The sequence below is a fragment of the Macrotis lagotis genome, chromosome X (assembly GCF_037893015.1).
Source record: "Macrotis lagotis isolate mMagLag1 chromosome X, bilby.v1.9.chrom.fasta, whole genome shotgun sequence".
In the NCBI taxonomy this organism is placed as follows: domain Eukaryota; kingdom Metazoa; phylum Chordata; class Mammalia; order Peramelemorphia; family Peramelidae; genus Macrotis; species Macrotis lagotis.
Window position 1 is genome coordinate 293,768,268 of NC_133666.1, and position 25,925 is coordinate 293,794,192.

The 25,925-nt window shown below is 38.4% G+C and overlaps 1 protein-coding gene, 1 non-coding gene and 1 pseudogene across 2 annotated transcripts in view; 2 read left to right on the top strand and 1 right to left on the bottom strand.

Moving 5' to 3' along the window:
* LOC141499053 (Krueppel-like factor 10) overlaps positions 1-14,104 on the top strand; it is a 70,412-nt pseudogene extending 56,308 nt beyond the window's left edge.
* On the bottom strand, positions 13,009-13,112 carry LOC141503777 (U6 spliceosomal RNA). The gene has a single exon (XR_012473088.1). It is a non-coding gene; the product is annotated as a U6 spliceosomal RNA (small nuclear RNA).
* A 2,547-nt stretch (positions 14,105-16,651) lies between the features above and the next one.
* Positions 16,652-25,925, top strand: part of LMAN1 (lectin, mannose binding 1) — a 44,568-nt gene continuing 35,294 nt past the window's right edge. The window contains exons 1-3 of the mRNA XM_074208516.1: positions 16,652-16,910; positions 24,078-24,232; positions 24,311-24,418. Of these exons, the coding sequence (XP_074064617.1) occupies positions 16,667-16,910; positions 24,078-24,232; positions 24,311-24,418 (507 nt within the window). The 5' untranslated portion in view covers positions 16,652-16,666. The remainder of the gene's footprint in view (positions 16,911-24,077; positions 24,233-24,310; positions 24,419-25,925) is intronic.

Sequence of the window (25,925 nt, forward strand, 5' to 3'; positions counted from 1 at the left end):
ATTTTATTTTCCCAATTATATGATATGAAAAATTTTCAACATTCAACATTTGCATATTTATAAGTAACACAATTTTCTTCCACCCTCCCACCCACCCTCCCCTCAGCAGCAAACAATCCAGTGAACATTGTACATGTACATTGATACATTAGAGTTCTTAACTATAAAGAGGTCCATCACTGATGATGTCTGAGTCTATGTGAATATATTCATATAGGGAATTGGCACAAAAAATATGAGGAAGAACCATCATCCTATAGATAAGTGGCAAAGGATATCATATGATAAAAATGCATTGTCACTAAAAGAAATGTGAATAAAATAAGTCTGAGTCATTTTAACAGCTCCACCTCATATCTATCAAATTGATAAAGATAATAAAAGACAAAAATTATTAAATATTGGGGAGGCTGTAGGAAGAAAAGTATGCTATTTTTTAAAAAGATAAATATATGGGTGCAGATCCAAGATGGAGAAGTAAAAGGCAGGGAATTGTTAAGCTCTTCCAGATTCCTCTACAAACAATATTAAAATATCAAAATTAATTGGGAGTGGTAGAACCAACAAAAAGACAGTGAAACAATTTTCTATCCCAGGACAACTTAGAAGTTTTTAAGGAAAGATCTGTCTCATTAACGAGAAAGTGGAGTACAATCTAACACAGGTCTCCTCCAGCAAGCCAGCAACAAAATCCCAAGACCCAGTGGAAGTCAGCAGTGAAGTTCCAAACTCTTGCACCAGGCAGTAGAAGTAGCCCACTCCAGGCACAAGCCAACAAGACCTTTGGGATGACTAGCAGCTGCAGTTTTCAGAGATCTCAGTCCATAGGGGATAAGAGATTCAGACAATTGGTCAGAAGGAAATTACAGGAAATCTTTTGCTGGCACTGGAAGCATGACTCTGTTGTATTGCTAATATGTATTACAATCCCAGGGAGAGGAGGACTAGTAGTATAGGGACCCTGGTCATAGTTTCAGGGTGGAAAAGAGGACTCGTGGTCACTCACAGATCAGAGCACAAACCAAGAGAACAACACCTCTTCTGAGATTATAACACCTTAGAAGAACTGAAATTTATAGACCTACAGAACTAGTTACTGATACAGGCAGCATAAAAAACCTGAGGTTTGCTCTGGGAGCAAAGCCCAACTTTCACATAAAGTAAAAAGGCAAGGAAAAGACTAGAAAAAGAACAAACATAAGAAAGAAAGAAAAAGAAGAAGACAACATCATATCTGTCATGGTCATCACCTTTTGGGGCAGCTAGGTGGTGTAGTGCACAGAGGACCAGCCCTGGAGTCAGGAGGACCTGAGTTCAAATGTGGCCTCAGACACTTAATAATTACCTAGTTGTGTGACCTTGGGCAAGTCACTTAACCCCCATTGCTTCAAAAAACCAAATAAGAGAGTCAAAAGAAAAATGAGGATAAGAAATGAAAATTATAGAAAAATTCAGCAGCTTGATAAAGGAGGCACAAAAAAATACTAAAAATAAATTGCACCTTAAAAAACAGACTAGAGCAAACAGTAAAAGGGTTACAAAAATTCACTGAAGAAAAGAACTCTTTAAAAAAGCAGAAATGGCCCAAATGGAAAAGGAGGTACTAAAGCTCAATGGAGCAAATAATTCCTTAAAAAGTAGATTCCAGCAAGTGGAACCCAATGACTCCATGAAATATCAAGAAGCAATAAGACAAAAGAAAAAGAAAGAAAAAAATAGAAGAAAGTATGAAACAACTGATCGGAAGAACAACTGACCTGGAAAATAGATTTAAAAAAGACATAATTTAAGAATTATTGTGGGACAGATGGCGAGAAATGCATAGCTGTAGGAGCAGCAAGGTGTGTGTTTCTGGGAGCCGATCAACAGCCAGCCATGTTCAACTTGGGTCTTCCTTCAGGAACCTTTGGTGGAAAGAATAGAAATGATTTTTGAAAAACTAAAAGAAGTTAGATACTCCTAAAACCATACTACAAAGAAAAATTATATTGAGTCTATAGAAGCACTTCTGTCCATGAGTTGCAGTTGGAAGTCTGATTTCAAGAAATATACTGAAGTCAGACCAATCACACCAGCATCCAATGTATCAAAAGAAACCAAAGAGGATTTGCTACTTGGCACAGCTGATTTCCATAAGATATCAGCATTTTGTTTGATTCCTCCTTAAAGTCTATTCAACTCTGAAACCTTGCAAGTACCCAATTCAGTGATGCCAGTACCATCCACTGGGCACTCCAAATCATTTGCTGACACTTCAAAGCCTCTTGGTCCAGCTGGTTTTAAAGAGAATGATAAAGGCCAGTTACCGGCACCAAATTCTTTGAAAGCTCAGACCACAAGTATAATTTGTCAGCTGATACTCAATTTTGCAATAACAGAACCTACCCCATGGAAGCAGCCAGAAAGCTAAAATATCAGGACAATATTTTTAAAAGAACTCATCTAAGTATTGAGATAACAAGGAGGAATGTATCTTGTGTAGTTGTGTCCCAAAACAGTTTCAAATGTGAGTGCAACAGTGACATATAGGGAAGAAAAAGTAAGTGCAGTTCAATGTCTTCTCAGTGCTTTCTTCAGACACAGTCATCTGTAATGCTTTACTACTTCCTGAATCCCCAGAACAAAAATTAGTATTGCTGTTTCCATTTTCTGTATCAGCAAGTAGAGTTCTACCCATGCCAGTCATTTACAAGATGCTTCCTCTCCCTACAAGTTGTAACAGTTATTGTTCCTAACATTCCATCTGGACAATAGCCAGTCCTTTACCAACCTATTGTGTTCATGGAATCCCAAGTCTCTAAAGGAGCTCTCATCTTTTCTGGGTCATATCACATGGTCTAGAATCCCAAATCTCCAGTGATAGCTCCAGACTACCTCAAATTGTTCCTGCTTCAGGTTTTTCCCCTTCTATGGCAAAAGTTATAGCACAGATTGACTCACTGAGAATAAGAAATCACATCTGCAGTCACTCAGGATGTGGAAAGATTTAGTTTAAAATTTCTCATTTAAAATCCCACATGAGGGGGTGGCTAGGTGGTGCAGTAGATAAAGCACGAGCCCTGGAGTTAGGAGTACCTGGGTTCAAATCCGGTCTCAGACACTTAATAATTACCTAGCTGTGTGGCCTTGGGCAAGCCACTTAACCCCATTTACCTTGTAAAAAAAAAGTTTTAGGTTAGGACAAAAAAGGCAGCATAGGTTTGGAATTGGTGTGCATAATTTGTTAACACACTTTTACTTGAGACCAACTTTCAGTGAGATCCTTTTAAAATGTTTCAATAGAGTATTGGCAGAAAAGAAACATGGTACTGAAATAGATATGTAATGTTGGTTTGCATTAGTTACTACAAATATTGTCATCTTTTCCTAATAGTAATTATCTTGTTTCTTTGTATCTCCAAGGTTAGTTAATACAGTTGTAAATCATTAACTAGTATTGACCATTTTCCACATTGTTCATATTTGGAATTGAGCAAAACAAACTGAAAAAGACCAATAAAATTGGAATTCTCATAATTTAAGTATTTTATTTGGTTTTTTTTTTTAGTTTTCATTTTCAGTCATGAAGTTAAAATAAATGACTATTTAACCACCTCATAATGTTTAAACTTTCTGTATGCCTGCAGTTTCTAGTATAAATTTGAAAATTGTACACCAATGCGTTTTCTGTAAACTCTGAGATACAATGCACTTTGTTAAAAAAAAAAAAAGAATCAGGGGGCAGAGCCAAGATGATGACAAGAATGGTTCCTGTCTTAGGTGCTCTTCAACAATTCTTTGAAACTAAGGACTCTAACTAAATTTTTGAGAGACAAAACCCACAGATGGACCCAGTGAGGCAGTTCTCCTACTCAAGGTAACCTGGAAAAGAGCAGAAAGTCTCTGCTCCCCAGGGTTGGAGGGGCAGCCTACCAGAGCGAAAGAACTTCAGCCTCTCGGAGTCAGCCCCAGGGCACTGGGAGCCAAGGCTCACAGAAGCGGGGGAGTTTCCTGACCTACACCCGAGGAGCACTGGGCAAAATTGGGGGAACAGCAGGGGACCTCTGCCAGAGTGAGCTCGTGAAGCCCAGCCCTCAGGGCACATAGCAAGGTGACCACCACAGCCAAGATCCAGGAAAGAGAAGCACCCAGAGCCTGTAAGCAGGAGCCTCCAGGGCATGAGCCCACTGAACCTAGGGAGGGGAGTGAAGAGAGAGAGACTGCAGAGCTCTGTCCCTGGAGCAGGACTCTGGGGCTCTGACCACATTCAGATCCTGATTGCAGTCTGGGCCCCACCATAGAACAGAAGCAGCCCCCCCCCCCCACCTCAGCCCTGTGGCAGAGGGGGGGGGGTGCACATGGTCATTCACAGACCAGGAAGGAGGACAGAGCCTCACGCACTGAGATTCTTGTCGCAGTGTCCCAAAAGCTCAGGAAGCACCCCCCAAAACAGGCTTAGGCTGGGAAAATGAGCAAGCAGAGAAACAAGAGGAACACCATTGAGAAATATTTTGCATATGAGCCCAAGAAGGATCAAAACACTCAGTCTGAAGATGAAGAAGCACAAGCTCCTGCATCTAAAGACTCTAAGAAAAGCAGAAATTGGGCTCAGGCTATGACAGAGCTCAAAAAAGACTTTGAAAATCAAATGAGGGAGTTAGAAGAAAAACTGGGAAAAGAAATGAGAGAGATGCAAGAAAAACATGAAAATGAAGTCAGCAGCTTAGTCAAGGAAATCCAAAAAAATGCTGAAGAAAATAGCATGCTAAAAACCAGCTTAGGTCAAATGGACAAAACAGTTCAAAAAGTTATTGAGGAGAAGAATGCTTTAAAAAGCAAAATTGGCCAGATGGAAAAAGAGATAAGAAAGCTCTCTGAGGAAAACAAATCCTTCAGACGAAGAATAGAACTCAGGGAGATTGATGAATTTATGAGAAATCAGGACTCAATACTTTAAAACAAAAAAAAAATGAAAACTCAGAAGAAAATATGAAACATCTCATTGAAAAAACAACTAATATGGAACACAGATTTAGGAAAGATAATTTAAAAATTATTGGAATACCTGAAAGTCATGATCAGGAAAAGAGCCTTGAGATCATTTTCAAAGAATTACTACAGGAAAATTGCCCTGATATTCTAGAAGCAGAGGGAAAAATAGAAATGGAGAGAATCCACTGATCCCCCCGAGAAAGAGATCCCAAAAAACCAACCCCTAGGAATATTATAGCCAAGTTCCAGAACTCCCAAGTCAAAGAGTAAATATTACAGGCAGCCAGAAGGACACAATTCAAATACCATGGATCTGCAGTCAGGATCACACAGGACTTAGCAGCAACTACATTAAAAGCTCATAGGGCTTGGAATATAATATACTGGAAGGCAAAAGAGCTTAGAATGCAACCGAGAATCAACTACCCAGCAGAAATGAATGTCCTCATCCAGGGAAAAAGATGGACTTTCAATGAACCAGGGGAATTTCAAATGTTCCTGTTGGAATGGCCAGAGCTGAACAGAAGGTTTGATCTTCAGATACAGGACTCAGGTGAAGCATAGAGATTGGAGAAGGAGAAAATATGAGGGACTTAATGATGATGAACTGCATGTATTCCTGCATAGAAAAATGACACTGATAATACTCATATGAACCTTCTCAGTTAATAGAGCAGGTAGAGGGAGCTTTTATAGTTGAAGCACAGGAGAAAGCTGAATTTGAAGTTAAAATATGGTATAAAAATGGATTCAATAGAAAAAAAGGAAATGTAATGGGAGAAAGAAAAAGGAGGGGGGAATAGGCGAAGATATCCCATATAATAAGATTTTCTTTATTACAATGAGCTGTTGCAATGATATGGAAGGGGAGAAGGCAAGAGGGAATGAGGGAATCTTCACTCTCATCAGAGGTGGCTAGGAGAGAAAACAGCATATATACTCAATGGGGTGTAGACATCTGGAGTAAGAAGGAGAGGGGGGGTACAGGGGGAAGGGGGGAATGTGAGTGATGGAGGAGAGGATGGACCATGGCGGGATAGTGGTCAGATATAACACATTTTCTTTTTTACTTCTTGCAAGGGGCTGGGATTGGATAGCCTGTCTGAGACCATAGGGGCAGGTGGATGCTGGGCCTAAGGGGTGGAATGGGGATTCAGGGCCTCTTGGCCCCAGGGCCAGGAATTTGTCTGCTGTGCCACTCAGCTACCCTACTGCAGAGTGTATGGTAGTGGAGAAATTATGAAAGGAGGGAGTTGCAATCAGCAATGGCAATAGAACCAGAGGGTAAAATAGAAATTGAAAGAATCCACCAATCATTTCCTGAAATGAAAACTGCCAGGAATATTAAAGATTTGTACTAGAATCCCCAAGACAAGGAAAAATATTACAAGCAACCAGAAAGCAATAATTCAAATATCATAAAGCCCCAATCAGTATAATACAAAAATTACCAGTTTCTATATTAAAAGATCAGAGGACTTGTACTATGATATTCTTCAAAGTAAAGGAGCTAGAATTACAACCAAGAGTCACCTACCCAGTAAAACTGAGTATAAGCTTTCAGATGAAAAAAAATAATATTTAATGAAATGGGAATCTTTCAAGGATTCCTGATTTAAAAAAAAAAACATGTTGAATAGAAATTTGACTTTCCAATATGAAACTGAAGAAAAGCATAAAAAGGTAAACAGAAAGGATAAACATTAAAAGATTTAATAAGGCTAAACTATTTACAACCCATTTGGGAAGATAATCCTTGTAGCTCCTAAGAAAGTTTTCTTTACTAGAACATTTAGAAGGAATATACATAGAGGTCACAGGTATGAGTTGACTATGATGAAATGAAATTCAAAAAAAAAACAAAATTAAGGGATAAGAAAATAGGAGAAGGCAGAGGTATACAATAGGATAATTTATCTCACATAAAAGAGTCACAAAAGATGGGAAGATGGGAGGGGGTGGCAAGGAAATCTCTCATTGGACTTGACTCAAAGAGAGAACACAGTAGGTTATAAAAATCTATTTTATTCTTCTAGAAAGTAAGAGGGAAGGGAGATAAAAGAAAAGGTTATTAGAGGATGACAGATTGAAGAAGGTGTTAATCAGAAGCAAAAATAATTTTAAGGAGGGAAAGTATGAAAGAAAAGAAAGAAAAGGATAAATGGTCTGGGTGAGGAGAAGAAAGCGGGAGTGAAGAAAATAAAGTTAGTAATCATAACTGTGAATGTGAATATGATGAACTCACCCATAAAATGGAAGTAAAGAGCAGAATGAATTAAAAATCATAATCCTATGGCTAGGTGGCGCAGTGGATAGAGCACTGGCCCTGGAGTCATGAGTACCTGAGTTTAAATCTGACCTCAGACACTTAATTGCCTAGCCGTGTGGCCTTGGCCAAGCTACTTAACCCCATTGACTTGCAAAAAAACAAAAAAACCCTAAAATAAAAAAAAAGAAACATGCAGAAAGACACACAGAATAAAGGTAAAAGACCAAAACATGCATGATCTCAGACAAATTAAAAGAAAAAATAAATCTAATTAAAAGAGATGAGCAAGGAAATTATATCTTACTAAAAGGTACCACCAAGAAGTCATACCAATGCTAAAAATATATGCACCAAAGGGTATAGCATCCATATTCTTAAAGGAAAAGTCAAATGAATTACAAGAAGAAATAAACAGTAAAACTATACTAGTGGGAGACTTAAACTTCTCTTTTCAAGAGTAGATAGATAAATCTAAGCAAAAACTAAACAAGAAATAAGAGGATGAATAGAATTTTAGAAAAGTTAAATTTGATAGATCTCTGGAGAAAGCTGCATGAAAACAGAAAGGAATATACAAGTTTCTCAGCATTATATAACACTGGTACAAAAACTGACCTTGAATTAAGGCATAAAAATCTCACAACAAAATTCAGAAAAGCAGAAATATTATTTCTATATCATAATGCAATAAAATACATTCAATAAGGGACATGGAAAATAGATTAAAATTAATTGGAAGCTAAATAATTTAATCCTAAAGAATGAATGGGTCAATCATTAAATAAAAAAAATCATTAAAAACAATCAATAATTTCATTAAGAGAATGACAACAATAAGACAACATATCAAAATTTATGGGATTCAGCCAAAGCAATACTAAGAAAACATTTATGTCCCTAACCCTTTACATCAAGTAGAGAAAGAACAATTCGATGAACTGAGTGTACAAATTTTTTAAAAAAAAGAACTAGAAAAAAGAATGAAATAAAAATCTCCAGTTAAACATCAAATTAAAAATCCTATACAATCAAAGGAGAGCATAATAAAATTTAAAACAGGAAAACCACTGTAATAAAACTAGGAGCAGGTTTTCTGGAACCCCCCCCCAACAATTATAAAGTAAATAAACTATAAGTCAATTTGATTAAAGAAAAGAAAGAGACAGACTAAATTACCACTATCAAAAATGAATAGGATGGGGCGGCTAGGTGGCACAGTGGATAAAGCACCAGCCTTGGAGTCAGGAGTACCTGGGTTCAAATCTGGTCTCAGACACTTAATAATTATCTAGCTGTGTGGCCTTAGGCAAGCCACTTAACCCCATTTACCTTGCAAAAAAAAAAAACCCAACAAAAATATCCTAAAAAAATGAATAGGATGAGTTCAATGAAGATGAAATTAAAGCAATTATTAGAAACTATTTTGTGCATTGTGTGTCATTAAATCTAACAATCTCACTGAAATGGAAGAATATTTACAAAAATAAAAATAGAAGAAGAAATTTTAAAAAACTTAAAAAAACTTATTTTAGACAAAATTGAACAAACCATTAATGGTCTCTTTAACAAAAAATACCCAGAACCAAATGAATTTGGCAAGTGAATTCTACCAAACATTTAAAGAACAATGAATTCCAATACTATATATACACGTTTGGGAAAACAGGCAAAGAAGGAATCCTATTAATCACCTTTTACAACACAAATATATTTTTTTTACATAACCAAGGAAGAGCAAATATGGAAAAGGAAACATGTACACACATGAATAAATTACCAACAAAGTGCAGCAGCAAGAGATAGAGAAGTTCCATTTAAAATAATGCTTGACAGCATGCTTGGGAGTCTACCAGGCAAGACAAACAAAGGAATTATATGAATACAATTATAAAGCACTTTTCATACCAAAAAAGTCAGATCTGAAGAAATGGAAAAAAATATGCATCATTCATGGATGGGCTAAGTAAATATAATAATGTCAATTCTATCTAAATTAATTTACTTATTCAGTGCTATGCCAACTAAATTATTTATAAAGCTAGAAAAAATAGCAAAATTTATATGGAAGAACAAATGAAAATATTAAGGGAATTAATGGAAAAATATGTGAAACTATTACATTGCTGGTGGGGCTGTGAACTCATCCAACCTTTCTGGAGAGCATTTTGGATCTATGCCCAAAGGGCAACAAAAATGTGCATATCCTTTGATCCAGCAATACCACTACTGGGTCTATACCGTGAAGAGATGATGAAACAAAAATATTCATTGCAGCCCTGTTTGTGGTGGCAAAGAATTGGAAATCAAGTAAATGTCCATCAATTGGGGAATGGCTTAGCAAACTGTGGTATATGTATGTCATGGAACACTATTGTTCTATTAGAAACCAGGAGGGATGGGAATTCAGGGAAACCTGGAGGGATTTGCATGAATTGATGCTGAGTGACATGAGCAGAGCCAGAACAACTTTGTACACCCTACAGCAACATGGGGGCAATGATCAACCTTGATGGACTCGCTCATTCCATCAGAGCAACAATCGGGAACAATTTGGGGCTATCTGCAATGGAGAATACCATCTGTATCTAGAGAAAGAACTGTGGAATTTGAACAAAGACCAAGGACTATTACCTTTAATTTAGAAAAAAAAACCCTGATATCTTATTGTCTGATATTGCTATCTCTTATACTTTATGTTTCTTCCTTAAGGATATGATTTCTCTCATCACATTTGATTTGGATCAATGTATACCATGGAAACAATGTAAAGACTGACAAATTGCCTTCTGTGGGGGATGGGGGAGGGAAGTAAGATTGAAGGAAAATTGTAAAACTCAAAATAAATAAAATCTTTATTAATTAAAAAAACAAGAAAAAATATGTGAAGGAAGGTGACCTGGTCATACCAGGTATCAAACTGTATTAAAAATTTGTAATCATCCAAACAATCTGGTACTGGCTAAAAAACAGAGTGGTGGATCAGTGAAACACATTAGGTACATAATACATAGTAGGAAATGACCATAGTAATGACCTTGTGTTTAATAAAGCCAAAGATTCAAACTTTTGGGACAAGAATTTATTATTTGGCAAAAAACTGCTAGGGAAACTGGAATATAGTTTGTCAGAAACCAGCTATAAATCAACATCTCTTGTTAATATATACCAAGACAAGGTCAAAATGGGCACATTATTTAGACAAAAAGAGGGACACCATAAACAAATTAAGGGAGCATGGAATAATTTACTTGTTTAATCTATGGATAAAGGAAGACTTTATGACCATACAAGAGACAGGAAACATTATAGGATGCAAAATGAATAATTTTGATTATGTTAAATTCAAAAGATTTCGCACAAACAGAACCAATGCAGTCAAAATTAAAAGAAGATAGAAACTGGAAAAGGGAATTTGTAGAGCAAGTTTCTCTAATAAAACTGTCACTTCTCAAAAATATAGAGAATTGAGTCATATTTATAAGAATACAAATCATTTCCCAATTGATAGATGGTAAAGAAGATGAATAGAGTTTTCAGACAAAGAAATCAAAGGTGGCTATAGTCACATGAAAAAATTGCTCTAAATCTATCTGATTGGCTAAAATAATAAATGTTGGAGAGGAAGTGAGAAAACCAGGACCCTAAAGTACTGTTGGTGGAGTTGTGAACTGATCCAAGCAGTCTGGAAAACATGTCCAAAAGGCTATAAAACTGCTTATCCTTTGACACAGCAATACTACTACTAAGTCTGTATACCAAAGACATTTTTTTTTTTTTTTGCAAAGCAATGGGGTTAAGTGGCTTGCCCAAGGCTACACAGCTAGGTAATTATTAAGTGTCTTGGGCTGGATTTGAACTCAGGTACTCCTGACTCCAGGGCTGGTGCTCTATCCACTGCGCCACCTAGCTGCCGCCCAAAGAGATTTTTAAAAAAAGAAAAAAAATATATGTATAAAAATATATTTATAGCCATTTATAGCCATTCATTTCATGGTGACAAAGAATTAGAAATTGAAGAGATTCCCATCAATTGAGAAATGGCTGAACAAGTTGTGATGGAATACTATTGAGCTATAAGAAATGAACAGGAGGTTTTCAGGAAAACCCTGAATAACTGACATAAATTGATGCAAAATAAAGCTAGCAGAACCAGAAGAAAATTGTACATAATAACAGCAATATTGTATGATGATCAATCATGAATGACTTAGCTATTGTTAACAATACAGTAATTCAAGAGAATTCCAAAGGACCTATAATTAAAAATTCTGTACACTTCCACAGAAAGAAATGACAATTTGAATGCAGATTGAAGCATACTAATTTTCACTCTTTTAAAACTTTATCTTTTGTCCTTCCTCTCAAACCCCTTTCTACCCATCCCTTTTATGTGTCTCCTTTTTCCCTTTTGGATGTTAATAGATTTCTGTACTGAGGTGTGTGTGTGTGTGTTTGTGTGTGTGTGTATCTTTCTATATTTCTTTGTTCCTACATTTCCATTTCAAAATATCTACTCATTTCTTGCCCTTTCATCAGGAATGCTTGGAAATCTACTATTTAATTATCTGCTACTAATTAATCTACTATTTAATTTATCCTGCCATAGTATACTTAGTTTTGCCAGATGTTATTCTTTTTTTTTCCTTTTTTTTTTGAGCATGATAAATTTATTAGTTAGACCAGGAGTAACCAATAAATTAGGTCAATGGCATCTCTCAATAATCTTAAAATAAGAATCACCAGCCTTAATATAGTTCTTTAATATAGATTTTATTTATTTTGAGTTTTACAATTTTCCCCCTAATCTTACTTCCCTCCCCCCATCCCCCACAGAAGGCAATTTGTCAGTCTTTACATTGTTTCCATGGTATACATTGATCCAAATTGAATGTGATGAGAGAAATCATATCCTTAAGGAAGAAACATAAAGTAAAGTATAAGAGATAGCAAGATCAGACAATAAGATATCAGGGTTTTTTTTTTTTTCTAAATTAAAGGTAATAGTCTTTGGTCTTTGTTCAAACTCCACAGTTCTTTCAGATAAGTTATTCTTGTTTGTAAACCTTTATCTTTTGCCTGCTGGAATATTATACTCCAGTTGTAGCTATTAAGACTTGGGGGTGAATGCACCATTCAAGGAAGACTAGCATCTCTGGTGTGAGAGCTTGCTGACCCCTTTTCAGGGCTGCTCATTCACCTTTGGTGTCACCTGTCACCAGACTCTCACTTATGGTCCAAGAAACTATTGCATGTACATAGGTCACATTCTGGTAAAACTATCTCAGTAGACAGACTAATCCAGGTTGTGGGTATCTGACACTGAAACCCATTGGTTAGTTAAGGGGGATGTCTTAACCTCTAAAATTCCTAGTTCTATACCGCTCATTCAGCATCTGCCTCCTCAGTCAACTCTAAGCTCTTGAAGGCTATATCTTATATTTCTTTGTGTTCCTTAAGCCTAAAACAGTGATTTTGACATAAAAACAGATGACTTATATTTAACATGCCTAAAATGTGCCCCTTCTTTCACTTCTTAAAATATCTAGCTTCCTTCAAGGATCAGCTCAAGCAACATCTAAATGACACCTTTCTCACTCTTCCACCTGCTAATGTCCTTTCCCTTTTTATTATTTTATTATTTTGTCCTTTGTATAAATGCAGTTATTTCCTCAAGTGAATGGAAGGATCTTAAGGTCAGGGACTATTTTTCATTTTTACCTTTTTTTCACAAATGCCAAACATGGACTAGATTCTTTTAACTTTTAATAAAAAATATGAAATGCTTCATTAATTTACATATTATTCTTGGATAGAGTCATGCTAATCTTCTAGGTTGTTCGAATTTTAGCAAATGTACTGCTTAAGCAAGCACACAGAATAAATGTTTGTTGGCTGACCGATTCATGTTTTGCAAAGCAATTTACCATATACTGTTATAGGCTCAGTTCAGAATATTGCAACATGGCTACATTTAGGAGCATAGCATTCAAATACAGAAAAGACTTGGAAACCAGTTAATTCAAGTCCTCCATTTTACAAATGAGGAAATCAAAGTCCAGAGAGTTGACATGACTTGTCCTAGGCCACCCAGTAGCAGAACCTGATTATCAAGGACAGCTGATTCCTGCCCAGGTGTTCTAGATTTAGAACTTTTTGCCCTGTTCTAACTTGCTGTCCCAATCTACTTGATTTGCTCAATGACACGAAGGGTTTTGAGTTTGTAGTCAAATCCATACTGAAACAGTTGTTAAGAAAATTAGCCTTGGTGTGTAGTAAGTTTGGAGTAATTGAAGACAGCAGATTGGGAGGCCAGAAAAACAAAGTTAAAACTCTGTGGCCAAAATCATAGCCCCATGATTGGTTCACCTAACCCAGTTTAAGATGGCTAAATGGTAGAAAGTATTGTGGATAGAAAAATGTTGAACTACTTCAAACTCTTCAATAAGAATTTTATTCAAAACAGAACATTTTTCTGAAAAGCAAAACTGAAATAGTTTACAATCCATGAAATATGGTCAATGCCAGGAATTGACAAATGAGTTTTACCAAGGAAGTGAACTAGGTTCATACAATTTTTTAAAACCCTATTTATTGAATAGAACATATTACCCAAAAAGGAGTCATTTTCAATTCCTCCCTATATCTTTTTCTTGCTACTGTATAAGACATTTCATATACTGTCTTTTCCTCTTCCTTAACAACAATCTAAAAAATACCTAAAAACTAGCATGAACTAAATAGAATCTTTCACAGGGACTGCAGCTACTGTTTCTATTTGGTACCTTTTTGGCACCTATGCAGATCTTAGATTCTGAGAAAGAAGATGTTCAGCTTCAGGAGGTGAAGTCTGACTCAACTGTTTAAAGAACTTTTCATTCCATCCTCATGGAGAAGGGGATGAGGGTTCTAGATTTACCCGTCTTGTTATTCTCAGCCCCAACTTTGAATGTGCTCCAATTGTGCTCAAAAGAACATTTGATGGGTTCTTAAGGGGTTAGTATCATAAACTTTAATGTTCTATTATTATTTATCATATAACTAGATTTATATTTTTGTTTCTGACATAGCATGTTAAATATAACCTTTCATAAATACAGGACATCTAAAAATTCTCAGCTCCACAAGGGCAGTGCCTTCTTCCTAGGAATCATTAATGTATACACATTCTACCATTAGCAAAAAACTGGAAACTGAGGGAGTGCCCATCTATTAGGGAATGGCTAATCAAATTATGATAGACTGTGAGTTCCCTTAGAGTGGGGACTATCTTTTCTGTTTCTTTGTATCCCCAGGGTTAAGTAGTCAATCAGTCAGTAAATATTTATTATACAACTATTATGAGTTAAGCACACTGTTAAACATTGGTGGTGGTGGGGGATGTACAAAGAATGGTGAAGGGCAATCCCTACTCTGAAGGATTACATAGTCTAGAAGGAGAGACAATAGGCAAATAATAACTATGTAGAAGCAAATTTTATGCAGGATAAATTGGAAATAAACAGAGGGACCCAATAGAATACAGGACCTGGAACATTGTAGGCATTTAATAAATGTTTGATGACTGACTAGAATATGAATATAATGGAATATGATTGTCCCATAAAAATAATAAAATTGGCATTTCTGAAGAAACTGGGGAGACCTCTATGAACAGAGTGAAGTGAGTAGAACTAGAAAATAAAGCAAACAACTTTGATAAATGTAGTGAAAACCCATGGTTCTTGGAGAAAGATGAAACACAGTATTATACATAAAATTCAAAATAAGACATACAATTTTGTACATGGCCAATGTGGAAATGCCACCCCACTCCCCTGTATTTTTGTTATAAGAATTTTCTTTTTCTTTTTATTCAGGAGGGAGAAAAATGCTTATTGATCACCAGAAAATTAATTTTAAGAATTCCTAAAATGTTGCATCCTTCAAGGAATTTATAAACTACACTAATTCTAGGATAGTTTTGTTTAAATTCTCTTTTTTTTGGTCATATTGAACTATCTGAAGAAGAAAGAATGAAGGTGAGGAGGTTGCTTTTTTCAGGTAAATTGTCTTTAGTACACAGCAGGTGTTTTAAAAAGAGAAAGTTTTTTATAGTAGATGAGAGAGAAGAGAGAAAGGGAGAGAGAGAAGGGAGGGAGAGAGACAGAGACAGAGTGACAGAGAGGCAGAGCCAGAGAGAGAGAGAGAGAGATGGAGAGACAGAGACAGAGATAGACAAAGACAGTGATAGTGACAGAGAGAGAAAGGGAGTGAGACAGAGAGAGAGAGAGAGAGAGAGAGAGAGAGAAAGAGAGACACACAGAGACAGAGAGACAGAGACAGAGAGAAAGGAAGAGAGGAGATGGAGAGAGAGAAAAGGAGAGAGAGAGACAGAGAGAAAGAGAAATGGGGGAGAAAGACAGAGAGAGAGACACACAGAGAGGGAGACACACATAGAGACAGAGAGACAGAGAGAGAGGTAGACAGAGAGAAAGAGAAATGGGGAGAAAGACAGAGAGAGAGAGACAGAGACAGAGACACACACAGACAGAAAGGGAGAGAGGGAGACAGAGAGAGAGAAATGGGGGAGACAGAGAGAGACAGAGAGAGAAAGACAGACAGACACAGAGAGAGAGACAGGGACAAAGACAGAGAGAAAGAGAGACACACAGAGACAGCGACAGAGAGAAAGAGAGACACACAGAGAAAGAGACAGAGAGACAGAGACAGAGAGACAGAAACAGAGACAGAGACAGACAGAGACAGAGACAGACAGACAGAGACAGAGACAGAGAGACAGAAACAGAGACAGAGACAGAGAGAGAGACAGAGACAGAGAGACAGAGAGAGAGACAGAGACAGAGAGACAGACAGACAGAGACAGAGAGGGACAGAGACAGAGAGACAGAAACAGAGAGACAGAGAGAGACAGAGACAGAGAGACAGAAACAGAGAGAGACAGAGAGAGACAGAGACAGAGAGACAGACAGACAGAGACAGAGACAGAGAGGGAGACAGAAAGAGAAATTGGGGCAGAGAGAGAAAGACAGAGAGAGAAAGAGAGACACACAGAGACAGAGACAGAGAGAGAGAGACAGAGAGAGAGAGAGAGAGAGGAGAGAGAGAGAGAGAGAGAGAGAGAGAGAGAGAGTGAGAGTGGGGGAGGGTACGAGAGAGAGGGCAGAGGTCGGGAACGTGCCATCAGGCCGCGGGGGGCACAAGTTCAAGGGATCCTGCCCCCAGGCAGAGGGCCGAGCGCTCTCCCGGCCCCGCCCCCGCCCCGCCCCGCCCCGCCCCACCCCCAGCGCTCCAGACACGCCGCTGCCGGAGGGGGCGGGGCCGGGGGCGGGGCTCCCGGCGGCTCCACCAATCAGCGGGCGCCCTGTTGGCCGTTCGCTCGGCGTTTCGTTCCCTCCGCCGGCGGGCCGCCTGCTCCCAGAATCCAAGATGGCGGGGTCCAGGAGCGGGGGTCCCGGGGCCGGCGCCGGGCCGCTCCTCTGCGCGCTGCTGCTGTCCCTGAGCCGCCTGTCGCACGGCCAGGGGCCGGGCGGGCCCCCCGCGCCGGGTGACGGGGCTCCCGCCGCGCCCCCCGCCCCGCAGCCGCACCGCCGGTTCGAGTACAAGTACAGCTTCAAGGGGCCGCACCTGGTGCAGAGCGACGGGACCGTGCCCTTCTGGGCCCACGCGGGGAGTGAGTGCGGGCCGGGGCGGGGGCCGGGGCCGGGGCCGGGGGGAGGGGACCTCGGAACCTTGGGCTGGCTGCATCAGGTTCCCGTCCCGCCACGTCTGTGCCCCGGAGGCGGGGGCGCCGGCCGGCCCGGCCCGTCCTCACGGCACCAGCGCGCTCCCGGGGGGCTCCGGGGGGCCCCGGGGGGCTCCGGGCGGCCGAGGGCGGGGCGGGCCCGGATGGCGGCCCTGGCCCGGGGCGCCCCTTCCGAACACGTCGCCGCCGGCCTCCTTGCCCCGCCCCCGCTGCCAGGCTCCGGGCCACGCCGGTCTGTGGCCCCGCGCTCGGGGTTCCTCCCCTGCCCCACCGAGGGTAGAAGCTTCCCGAAGGCTCCGCGGCTTCAGTTAGGTCACGGAGCTCTAGACTGCTGCCATCTGACCAAAGCCCCCGAGGCCCTCGTGCCTGGCACAGGGCGGGTAGGCATCGAACATAGGCAGGCTGGTTGCTTGTGTGATGAGAAGCCTTGTCGGGCCGGGTGATAGGAAGAATCAAGGGTGGCCCCGAGCTCAGATGGGACCCCGGACACCGGCCGAGTGGCCTTGGCCAAGCCACTTAACCCCACTGCCTTGCAAAAACCTAAAAAAAAGAAAATTAAGGTGGAAAACAGTCTTTGATCTCTAGGATTCTTTTAAGCTTTAACTTATTTATGAGTTGTGTCCACCACACCTTTGAGATGACTTGTTTTAATTTTAATATTTAGTGAATTCTTGGTGTCAGAACTGATTTCTGAAAATCCACCTTCGTTCAGTTCGTGGCTCCTTTAAGGGGCAGAGAGAGATAAAGACAAGTTTCCTTTCTTGTGTTGTAAAGCTTGTAACTTTATACTGTTTAGAAGAGGTGAGGAGAAGAAAAAGAATGTTTTTAGATTTTTTTTGAAGTCTTATGTCTGTAAGGATTCGTAGGATCAGAAATTTAGACCTGGTTTGTGATCTCAGACCCTCTAGGACTATAGGACTACCCCCTCGTTTAACAGATGAGAAAACTCAGCACCACTACCACTCCCCACCCCCAGTCATTTTTAAAGGTAGGATTCTCTGACAACAGAACCAGTATTCTTTTCACTCTACCTGGTTGCCAATTCATGCTAATTTTATATCTTCAGTTTTTCATTTGATCTTCTGCTCCTTTACAAAATATATGTTTGGAATCTTTATTTCTGAAGGTGACATTCTTTAAAAGCATTTTCTCATGTAAAAAGAAAAAAGTTCTTCAGATTTTAGTGGTAATGGGCCACTGGTAACTGATGTGTCAGTCCTGAACACATTATGCATTAAATTCACTAAAGCATTTATTGTAGATTGAACTCTGGTCATCTTAATTGCTTAATTATAAATAATTAAACACTGAATGGTGTAAGCTTACCATATAAACTTTCATTTATAGATTTGTATACCACTTTAATGCCGTTGACTTTTGAGTTGAGCAAGTATAGGAAGAGTACCTGCAAGCAGAACCCTTCTGTTGCATTTTAACCACTAGCATTATGAAGGGGAGATCTATGTCCCTTCAGATCAGCATGTAGACAATCATTATTTGTTGAATGAATGACCAAGTTTAGGGGTATGGTTTGTTTTCTTTAATGAAGCAAGGGTAACCAGCATACACACAGAATCCATGAACTTGGCTTCATTAATTTCCCTGTAATCAGCTGAAACTAAGCAGTCACAGATTGTTCAGTTGATGTGACTTTCTGAATTTCAGCTCATTGGATAAACTTGAGATATGATAATCAGTGCAATTCCATAAATATTTATTAAGTGTTTTACACTGTCAGCACTGGAGTAGATACAACAGTTAAGTGAAGCAATTTCCTCTGCTTATGGAGGTTAAGATTAATTAGACCACTAATACTCTGTTGATAAATAACTAATATATAAGGGAATGTTCTAAGGAGAGGCAATATGCCTCTTTTACTCATCCACTTTCCAATTCTCAGTGTTCTTTAAAGTGAAAAAGAGGGGGTTTAGAGATTTAAATTTATATACTATACTACAAAGAAAGTAAACTTCTACCTTTCACACTAACAGTCTGTGTATGTTTGTGAACTAATAAGGTTGACATTCATAAATGTGATTACTAGATTAGAATGTTTGGGACTAGAATCCAAAATATTCCATACTTATATTGCATTTCCTCTCAATTTCCCTGTGATTTATTAATGGTATACTCCTTGTTGAAGAAGGAAAGACCTAGATTCAAATCTTTCCCCCAAATCATGAAAACCTTGTGACCTTGGTCAAGTCACTTGTCAATGTTCTAGACAGTTTTCCAAGACAATCAGTTATAAATCAGTGATTGATTTGCATTGGTGGAAGGAGATTCCAAACTGGGAAGAATTTACAATGATGAAATTAAGAGTTCCAAAGTACTCCTCATCCTCGACCCTGCATGGCATGCACGCACGCACGTGTGTGTGTGTGTGTGTGTGTGTGTGAGAGAGAGAGAGAGAGAGAGAGAGAGAGAAGAGAGAGAGAGAGAAAGAAATATGGTCTAAGCTCTCCAAAGGAAAAAAGTTATTATTAGAATGACAGTGGGTAATAAGGAGAGCTTTCTTGGCCTATGAACTAAGTTTTGAAAGATAAAGAGGATTTTATTAAGTTGAGCTTGGTAGGTGATAGAGGATAGAGGAGTACACAGGGAAACTGAGGAAAGGCAATATAAGTATAGAATATTTTGGATTTCAGTCCCAAACATTCTAATTCTGGTAATCACATTTATGAGTGTCAGCCTTATTAACTTATAAACGTACATAGACTGTTAGAATGAAAGGTACTGGTTTACTTTCTTTTCAGTCTAATTAAATCTCTAAACCCCTTTTTCTCTTTTTACTTTTAAGAACACTTGTGAGAGTTGGGAAAGTGGATGAGTAAAATTTGAAGATGCATTATTATAAGTTTTAAAAGTACATGCTGTATGTGTTACTAAATTTCTATTTAAAATTTTATTTTTCTTTTGTGTACTTATTAATCCACCAGTGTAGGAGGCAAAACCTGTTTGATTAAGTTCTCAACATAGTGCTTTGTGTCAGTAAGTTCATTGGAGGCAATGGTAACAATGAAGAGTATCCAACCTTGTCTAAGTGTCTGAACTTTTCTCTGCCTTAGTATTCACAACTGTGTTTACTCCATAGTAGTAGTTTTTGGCTTGGACTGTTACATGTGCCCAGATAGATCAAATCATGGAATTTAATGCCAGAAGGAACCACAGAGAGATCATTTATTCTAATATGTTAATGTTAGAGATAAGAGAGGTTATGACTTGTTTGAAGTCATATAATTAGTGATAGAATCTCAACTTCCAACCGGTGTTCTTTTCCAGACAGCACAATACTTCCCTATTTGAACTTGGGAGAAAGAAAGGAATAATGCTCTTTTCCTTCTTTTGGGAGTAGTATACAAAGACCTTTTGAGATGTTCAAAGGATATTATTAAATATAACTCATGTTCAAAGAACCTAACTCCAAAAAGTTTTCCTTTTCAGTCATCATCTTTTATTGTTTCTCATTAAGAATTTTAAATATAGGGGCGGCTAGGTGGCGCAGTGGATAAAGCACTGGCCCTGGAGTCAGTAGTACCTGGGTTCAAATCCGGTCTCAGACACTTAATAATTACCTAGCAGTGTGGCCTTGGGCAAGCCACTTAACCCTATTTGCCTTGCAAAACCTAAAAAAAAAAAAAGAATTTTAAATATATAATTGTAACTTTCTTTAATCATAGGTCTTCATGAACAAGTTTAACCATGTTACTCCCCTGCTCAAGCTCCCTGGTCTCCCTATCACCTCTAAGATGAATATAATAGTTGAGGATTTAATTCCCCTCATGGTCTAGTTCCAGCAGCCTTTCTTTCTAGGCTTGTTTCACATCATTCACATAATTAGTCTGTTGCAAAGTTTTGTCCCTGTTTACAGTCACTACCTTGGGGCAGGCTGTCATCACCTTCTGTGTTGCATTAGCCTTCTGTGGAGCTCCTTGCCTGAAGCCTCTTTCCACTCCAGTCCATTCTCCATTTAACTGCCAAAGTGGTTTCTATCTGACATTGTCACTCCCTTATTCAGTAAACTCCAGAGGCTCTTAGTTAACCTCTAGAATCAAGTATGAAATGCCCTTTAAAGCATTTAGAGTCCTTTACATCTTGGTCCCTTCCTACCTTCCATATCTATGTTCTTATATTTTATTCCATTCCCCATGTTGTAATGATCCAATCCACTGTTCTATGTGTTGTCCTTCGAACCTGCTTCTCTGACTCTTGACTTTGCCTCTAGCTGCCCCCCCATGCCTGGAATCCTCTCTCTTCTCATCTCTGCTTCCTGACTTCCTTCAGGAAGCTTGTCTCAGCTTTGGCAGGAAGCCTTTCTAGATTATTCTCGCTGCTAGTGCCTTCCTTCTGAGATTACCTTTATTCTACTTGATATATATATATATATATATATATATATATATATATATATATATATATATATATATATATATATCCTCTACTTATATAGTCATTTACATGTTGTCTCTTCCATTAGAATATGAGCTTTAATGATGAAGTCTGTGTTTCTGCTTTTTTTTGGTATATCAAGCACTTAGCACCTTGCCTAGCACATTATAGATACTTATTGCATTTGTTGACTTATGGTTTAATGTATGCTGCATACTGGCTTACTTGCTGCTCCCAGAATTCCTGCCTCCCTGACTTACCACAAGTTTTCTAACTAGCCTACATCCCTAGAATGCTCTCTTTACTGCTTCCCTTCTTAAAAGCCAAAGCTTCTTTTTTCCTTTTTTTTAATATTTATTCTCATTTTGTACAAATAATTTTTTTACATTAATAAAATACTCTTGTTTAAGAGCAAATGAAGTACCCCCCCCCGTAAATATACACTTGGTTGAGCGATAAAGTAAAGGGGAGAGAAAAACATTAAAGTTAAAAAAAATAATAGTAACAATTGTAGGTATGGCCAGGTGGCGCAATGGACGGAGCACCAGCCCTGGAGCCATGAGCACCCGAGCCCAAATCCGGCCCTGGACACCCAACAATTGCCCAGCCATGTGACATGCAAGCCACCCAAACCCCACTGCCCTGCAAACCCCCCCCCAAAAAAAGACCCCAAATAAAATAAAATAATAATAATAATAATAATAATAATAATAATAATAATAATAATACTAGTAGGGGTGGCTGGGTGATGGACAGAGCATTGGCCCTTGAGCCAGGAGCACCTGGGTCCAAATCCAGTCTCAGACACCCAATGATCACCCTGCTATGCGGCCCCAGGCAGGCCACCCAGCCCCATTTGCCCTGCACCCCCCCAAAAAAAATAATAATAATAAATGTACTTGAGTCTTTGTTCCAACTCCAACAACTCTGTCGTGGGTAGATCACATTCTTTATGATAAGTCCATGGCAAAAGTTACTTCCATGTTTTTCCACTGATGCCATTGCTGATCGCAACTCCCTCCTTTCATATTTCTCCACTACCATGTACTATATTTTCTCTCTCCTTTCACTCTGATTCTGCTGTAGGGTAGCTGAGTGGTGCAGCAGACAGATCCCTGGTCCTGGGGCCAAGAGACCCCGAGCCCCCATACCATCCCTTAGGCTCAGCATCCACCTGGCCTTATGGTCCTGGACAGGCCTTCCAATCCCAGCCCCTTGCAAGAAGTAAAAAAGAAAATGTGTTATATCTGACCACTGTCCCCCCATGGTCCACCCTCTCCTCTTCCCCCTGCTCCCCCCCCCCCTTACTCCAGATGCCTATACCTCATTGAGTATATATGCTGTTTCCTCTCCTAGCCATCTCTGATGAGAGTGAAGATTCCCTCATTCCCCCTTGCCTTCCCCCCTTCCATATCATTGCAAAAGCTCATTGTAATAAAGAAAAATCTTATTATATGAAATTATCTTGGCCTATTCCCCCTCTCCTTTTTCTTTCTCCCATTGCATTTCCCTCTTTTCTATTGACTCCATTTTTATACCATATTTTAACTTCAAATTCAGCTTTCTCCTGTGTTTCATCTATAAAAGCTCCCCTCTAATTGCTCTATTAACTGAGAAGGTTAATATGAGTATTATCAGTGTCATTTTTCTATGCAGGAATACATGCAGTTCCTCATCATTAAGTCCCTCATATTTTCCCCTTCTCCAATCTCCATGCTTCACCTGAGTCTGGTATCTGAAGATCAAACCTTCGGTTCAGCTCTGGCCATTCCAACAGGAACATTTGAAATTCCCTTGGTTCATTGAAAGCCCATCTTTTTTTCTGGAAGAGGACATTCAGCCTTGCTGGGTAGTTCATTCTTGGCTGCATTCTAAGCTCTTTTGCCTTCCGGTATATTATATTCCAAGCCCTGCGAGCTTCCAGTGTAGTTGCTGCTAAGTCCTGTGTGATCCTTACTGCAGCTCCACGATATTTGAACTGTGTCCTTCTAAGCTATGGCTTCTTTTAAGATTCAGCACATGTTCCATCTCTTGGAGGGAAGAGATGGACTCTTTCCTGATTCTCGTCTATTTGTTAATGTTCTTTCCCTCCTTAAATTTTCTTAAATATATTTACCTGTGTACATGTTGTATCTCTGCCTCTACTCCACCACCACCCTGCAGTAAAATGAATACAAGCTGTTTGAGGGCAGGGATAATAAAAAAAAAAAACATTTTGTATACCCAACACCTAAAATAGTGCTTTGCATAAAGTAGATGCTTTATAAATATTTGTTGGATTGGGTTTAATTTGATTACATGTGATTTCATTGTTTAAGGAGTATTAAATTTTTGCAATGTTTGCATTTGTTTTTTTTTTTTTTTTAAGTATTTTGCAAGGCAAATGGGGTTAAGTGGCTTGCCCAAGGCCACACAGCTAGGTAATTATTAAGTGTCTGAGACCGAATTTGAACTCAGGTACTCCTGACTCCAGGGCTGGTGCTCTATCCACTGCACCACCTAGCTGCCCCATGTGTTTGTTTTTTAATATGGATTATTTTTTAACTGAATTGTTGTACTTGTTACTGATTTAAGTTGCCAGCGTCACCTCAAGCTTTAGGGTTCATCTTGAAACACTTCTAAAAGATAGAAGAATCTATGTATTTCAGTTTTTATTCAAATATTACTGAAATATCACTTAAATTTTCTTTAAATTTTTTTTTTCAGATGCAATACCTAGTTCAGACCAGATTCGAATAGCTCCATCTTTGAAAAGCCAAAAAGGATCAGTCTGGACAAAGACAAAAGCTTCATTTGAAAATTGGGAGGTTGAGGTGACATTCCGAGTCACTGGAAGAGGACGAATTGGAGCTGATGGCCTGGTATGAAAATTTGTTTAACCTAAAATATACTTAAGTAAATACTTCTAGTCTCCTAATTTTTCTGTACTATATTGACAGGCAATTTGGTATACGGAAAGTCAAGGCTTGGAAGGTCCTGTGTTTGGATCAGCTGATAATTGGAATGGTGTTGGAATTTTCTTCGATTCTTTTGACAATGATGGAAAGGTATGTTTCATTGTCAGAATGGTGACATGTTTTAGTGTAGTATATTGACAATAATGATAGCTAACATTTATGTTGCACATTAAGGTTTTCAGAATACTTAATATTTTATCATCGAATCCTCACAATAACCTTTTGATATAGATGCTGTTAATTATTTCCGTTTTGCAGATTATGAAACTGAGACTGAGAGAGTTTAAGTGATGTGCCCAGGTTCATAGAGCTAGGAAGTGCCTAAGAAGAGATTTCAATCCAAGTCTGTCACTTGATCTGTTAGGCCTTGTTATCTGCTATTATGATACTGAAATTGAGTTTATTTTTTCATGAGTATTATACATAGGACATAATTGTATACTTTAAAGATCTATTTGCTATATAATAATAGTTTATTTTTAAATTTTTATAGATAATTTATAGTTGTATAAGTGTTTTATAAATATATAATTCCAAAAGCCATTCCCTGTTGCATAAAATATTAAAGAATATTAACAAATGGTTCTCAAAAGAAATGAAAAGTATAAAGAAATCTAGGAAAGACTATCAAAATCACTGGTAATAAAAGAAATGCAAGTGAGAATCATTCTGTGGTTTTACCTCTTACAGTGTTTGAATCTAATATGCTATTGGTTGATCTGTAAATTAGTCTAACCGTGTTGGAAAGTCTTTGTAAGGTAACTAAGAGATCCCTCTGTTATGTATTTATCCATATAGTGTTAGTGATTAAGAAAAAAAAGGTTTCATATACCTTTGTTCATGGCAATACTTTCTTTAGTAGCTAAAATGTAGAAATAGAATAAATTGTCCATAATTTTGGAAATCAAATTACATTAAGGAGTGTAATAAAATGCTACTGCATAGTAAGAAATATTGATTATAACACATGAAAAATTGGAAATTATATGATCTTTTATGAAAATAAAATAAATCGAACCAGGAAAACTATACACTATGACTACAATAGTATAAATGGAATGATGACAAAAATTAAAACTGAATCCTGTGAAATTATAATAATTCTATTTTAGCCTCAAAGAAGAGACACAATTCACCTCCCTCTTTGGAAATTGGACTGGTGGAGGTGTGGGTCCCAGCATATAATGTGATATTTGAGTGAATTCTTTTTTTTTTTTTTTTAGTTTTTACAAGGCAAATGGGGTTAAGTGGCTTGCACAAGGCCACACAGCTAGGTAATTATTAAGCTTCTGAGGGTGGATTTGAACTCAGGCACTCCTGACTCCAGGACTGGTGCTCTATCCACTGCGCCACCTAGCTGCCCCTTTTGAGTAAATTCTTGTTTGGTTTTACTGAACTGGTTTTTTTCTTTTTAAAAAATTCTTAGTTATAAGGATTGGTTCTCTAAGTGGGGAAGAGGGAAGTAAAATATTGACAAATAAGATTAACATAAAAAAGTTTTAACAAAAATTTTTTAAAGTGTTTCATGACTTACCAAGAACCTTTTACATGTCTGATTATTGTGACAACCCTGTACAATCAGCAGAACAGGTACTTC